This window comes from Penaeus chinensis, chromosome 33 (genome assembly GCF_019202785.1).
Source record: "Penaeus chinensis breed Huanghai No. 1 chromosome 33, ASM1920278v2, whole genome shotgun sequence".
NCBI classification, from domain to species: domain Eukaryota; kingdom Metazoa; phylum Arthropoda; class Malacostraca; order Decapoda; family Penaeidae; genus Penaeus; species Penaeus chinensis.
The window spans coordinates 15,166,371-15,171,370 of NC_061851.1; the positions used below are offsets into that span (position 1 = coordinate 15,166,371).

A 5,000-nucleotide genomic window follows, 5' to 3' on the forward strand; every position below is an offset into this window, starting at 1 on the left:
TTCTTCTTCTTCTTCTTCTTCTTCTTCTTCTTCTTCTTCTTCTTCTTCTTCTTCTTCTTCTTCTTCTTCTTCTTCTTCTTCTTCTTCTTCTTCTTCTTCTTCTTCTTCTTCTTCTTCTTCTTCTTCTTCTTCTTCTTCTTCTTCTTCTTCTTCTTCTTCTTCTTCTTCTTCGGAGGGAGGGAGGGAGGGAGGGAGGGAGGGAGGGAGGGAGGGAGGGAGAGAGAGAGAGAGAGAGAGAGAGAGAGAGAGAGAGAGAGAGAGAGAGAGAGAGAGAGAGAGAGAGAGAGAGAGAGAGAGAGAGAGAGAGAGAAAAAAAAAAGGGATAAACTGAAGCAAAGAAAATGACTCATAACATACTTTTCTCATACAGACTTACCCGCATTAATTCCACCTCTCCCTTTACTATCTCCAGTAGTGAGTCTTCCATGCCTATTGCTGCCAATACATTTGCCTAGACTTCCAACCATCAACTCAACATCATCATTAGTATCTCTTCTGTACTGTCATCCTGAAACAAAAAAATAATAAACCTGTCAAAAGTCTACAACTAAATATGTAATAGGTTTTGTACATCTGATGTTTCTTCATTTTCAGTAAACCTTTTTTCCTTTCTCTCTATTCTTATTGAGAAAAATAAAGAGTAATTCATACAGACACATACAGAACTAAACTACATCCTAGAAAATATCCAAGCATATCTCTTATTTCTAGTAAGACCTTAAAATTAGCTACAATAATGAAAAAAGTTATACCCTGTATTCTGTGCAGATGGAGTGCAACAAGACACTTTCTAAAACCTTTATTCCCGTTTAAATTGCATAATACTAGTAATAATCATATGCCGTTACCTTTATTATGCATACGAGTTACTAAAATATGATGCAACAGTTGTAGTCATTAACCCATTCACCCCATTTGGCAAGAATACATGCCATGCTCACTGTAATACATGTTTATTTATTGTATTTACACATAGATGGCTCTACAAGTTCATAATCACCAAATAGGCAGTTATTAGAACTACCTATCTCACCTGTTTACCCTTTTCCTTCACTTTAGAAAAGGGTCCTTTGTATCATTTCATTGTCTAAGATATTTTAATGACAATTTAATAATCATAACATCTATAACAATAATAACAGTATCAATAGCAATGGTATCAATAAGAAAAACGCATTTTCCCGCCAATGCAAGGAATGGGGAAATCAGGATTGGTAACTAGGGCCTATTGATAGACTCATTGCCGGCTGAGCACATGCGGAGCCATCTGTATGTAACAAAATTTACCAAAAACTACAGGGGACAGAACATAAATCCGTGTCGAATGGGTTAAATGAACTAATAATCATATACTGTTACCTTTATTGTACATAAGAGTTACTAAAATATGATGCAATAGTCGTGGATGTGATACAAACATAAAATGATGCAATATCCATGGATGACAAATTTACCAAACCTGACATAGAATATTGTGTATAAGATTAGAACCTATTTACATACATCTTGACTATGTTCTATGAGTAAAAGATCAAATCACATAAAAACAAATTGTAGAATGGTACATTTTAGTGCCTATACTTTGAAGTTGACCTACTAGTTTTTATTTCTACTATTATAAAGATTGCATAATGTTTCACAACTGAAATAGTGCTGGTAAAGTTTTACATTTCAATAAAGGACTACTACTCCTACTCCTACTCATAATACTCCTACTACTACTAGTAATACTCCTACTACTACTACTATTACTACTATTACTACTATTACGACTACTATTATTACTCATTACTATTATTACCATTGCTACTACTACTATTCCTATTACTATTACTACTGCTACTACTATATAGCGCTGGTAAAGTTTTACATTTCAATAAAGGTCTACTACCCCACTCCTACTCTTACTCTTACTCTTACTCTTACTATTACTACTACTACTATTATTACTATTACTATTACTATTACTACCACTACCATTTCCAGTAGTAGTAGTAGTAGTAGTAGTAATATTACTATTATTATTATTACACTACTATTACTACCACTACCACTACTACTACTATTAATATTAATATTATTACCACTACCACTACTACTACTACTACTACGGATACTACCACTATTACCACTACTACCACTACTACCACTACTACCACTACTACTACTACCACTACTACCACTACTACTACTACTACCACTACTACCACTACTACTACTACCACTACTACCACTACTACTACTACCACTACTACTACTACTACTACCACTACTACTACCACTACTACTACCTACCACTACTACTACTACTACCACTACTACTACCACTACTACTACTACTACCACTACTACCACTACTACCACTACTACTACTACTACCACTACTACTACCACTACTAGTACCACTACTAGTACCACTACTACTACTACTAGTACCACTACTACTACCACTACTACTACTACTACTACTACCACTACTACTACTACCACTACTACCACTACTACTACTACTACTACTACTACCACTACTAGTACCACTACTACTACTACTAGTACCACTACTACTACTACTAGTACCACTACTACTACTACCACTACTACTACTACTACTACCACTACCACTACTACTACTACAACTACTACTACTACTACTACCACTACTACTACTACTACTACTACTACTACTACTACTACTACTACTGCTACTGCTATTATTACTACTACTACAACTACTACTACTACTACTACTACTACTACTACTACTACTACTACTACTACTACTACTACTACTACTACTACTACTACTACTGCTACTGCTATTATTACTACTACTACTACTACTACTACTACTACTACTACTACAACTAGTGTGTTATTTGGAGGTTGTCACAATCACAATTATTTAAACAAACCGGGATAGACACATTGGACTAATTATTGAAATTAGTGCGAGGCGCAAGCGAATAATCAAATAATTAGCTGATAAATATGACCACAGAGATTAAAACCAGAATTTAATAAAATTCTACAGTCACTTAACACTCAAGCCACACTCCACATTCCTAAATTTTGTGGTTTATATCCCGCAAAACTAAATCCTTATCGAGGTTATCGACAACAAACACAATAATAGCAAAGTACATAATTATCTTCACTATTTCATCACGTATTAAGCTATACCATACGAGTCTGTATTTTACAACCCCTATTTTATATATCTACGGACAATGTCACCATTCTCTTAACATTTCCGAGACCGACGACGATCCACATATACACGGTTACCTCTATAAAAGCAAGATATCGCAATCGCAAGCAGTAATTTGTTGGATTTAAGAGACGACTCGCAGGTCTTGTTCTCACGTAAACTTTTGACAGCCTCTCAACAGCCTGATGGAGCGCGTTTGTTGACTAGTTTTGTGTGTGTGGGGGGGGGGGGATTTTTTCTTGTTTTTTGGTTTATGTCTAGGATTAATTTGGTGGTGGTTGGGTGTTTGATGAATAGAGGTTATTTTCTGAAGTGGTGTTTTTTTTTTGGTGGAGCTTCTTGGTTTTTTCATATGGTTTGATTATTTTTTGCATTTGTTCGGTTGTGAATGTCATCTATAACAACACTTTGTCCGATTTCTATACGTCTTGGATTTAATTTATAAAGTTTTTAAATTTACTTTATTACCTTTCTTGGATTTTGTTCATAAGTTATCGTGTTAAGCCTCTTTTTCTGTTGAAAGATTCACTAACATAAATATTAACGGATTCCCTTGAGGAAGAATCTAAATGCTGTTTTAACCACAAATAAAAATATTATCTAAAAATACCATATAACATCCATATTAACTAGAGCAAATAATAATCAGAGCCCACCAAAATACACCGAGCATACCGAACTTAAGTGAAAATTGTCTAAACCCCTTTCTAGGACAACGCAACAGAAGAAGGGATTCGGACGCAGTCGGTGAGGTAAACAGAGCCACGTCTCCAAGGTTCGGGAAAGAATTTTATGCCTCTTATTTTCCTCGCTTTCACACGTTTTCTACACTGTGGCTTCATATTTCCCCCAGTTTCCTACATTTCCGGCGGGTTAGTGTCGTGGTGTCTGTTTAAATTAGGTATTTCCTGGAGATATACCTTTAAATCGGTGGATATTTGGGGCGTTAGGTTCCCTCTTCAGGTATGTTGTGGAAGGTTGTAGAGATTTGGTTGAATTCTTTCCCGACGGAAAATTACGTATTAAAAGGTATTAGTGATTGGATTGTAAGGAGATGCAAATTAGCAGGTTGTGGAGTGAAGTCTCAGGGTGGTTCCGGAATTATATTGGCAAGGGATGTGACTCGAGGAATGTTGAATGATGTGTGAAGGAGAGCCTGAGAAAATACCTTCTTGTTTGCTACTCTTATAGGAAACGTTTCCGTCTGTGACAATCAGAATTATAATAATTAAAAAAGTGTGTGTGGAGCTGTTACCATGACGAAAACTAGGGAATTTTTTCCATCAGGGAACATTTCAGTAAGCAATACTCTTTTTTTTAGCACTGATGTATTTTTCTTTTCTAAAATGCAAGTTGTACATTAATAGAATACAAAATTTAAAACTTACCTAGTAAGGGCAGTGCATCCTTTTTTTTTGGCAGACTTGGTTCGTTCATTTCTATCTGAGTTGCATTTTGAAGCTGAATTTTAATGATATGTTTAATAATATTTACTGAATGTATGATTAGTTCAAAAGAATGAGATAAAATTAACCTGTACAAACTGTACTAATGTTCTGAAGAACACTGGGAAATGATTGTGATGTTTTCAAGTCTTATAAAGTAGATTAGGAAATTCCGGAAGTACAGCTGATTTTTTGTACTTACTCAAGCAAAGTAAACAAATTATTGTTTAGGTATATCCTCTTTTTCGCATGTGTTTTCAGATTTTTTGCCATTTTCCAATGTCCATATTTGTGATTTGATTTGTATTATCCTGATGGCAATAGACATGTTTTCTTTGCACAGACTC

The 5,000-nt window shown here is 35.1% G+C and overlaps 1 protein-coding gene across 1 annotated transcript in view; it reads left to right on the forward strand.

The window, feature by feature from the left end:
• The first annotated feature begins 3,966 nt into the window (after nt 1-3,966).
• LOC125042965 (transmembrane protein 248-like) overlaps nt 3,967-5,000 on the forward strand; it is a 10,722-nt gene continuing 9,688 nt past the window's right edge. Inside the window, exon 1 of the mRNA XM_047638810.1 lies at nt 3,967-4,080. Coding sequence (XP_047494766.1) covers nt 4,001-4,080 — 80 coding nt within the window. The 5' untranslated portion in view covers nt 3,967-4,000. The remainder of the gene's footprint in view (nt 4,081-5,000) is intronic.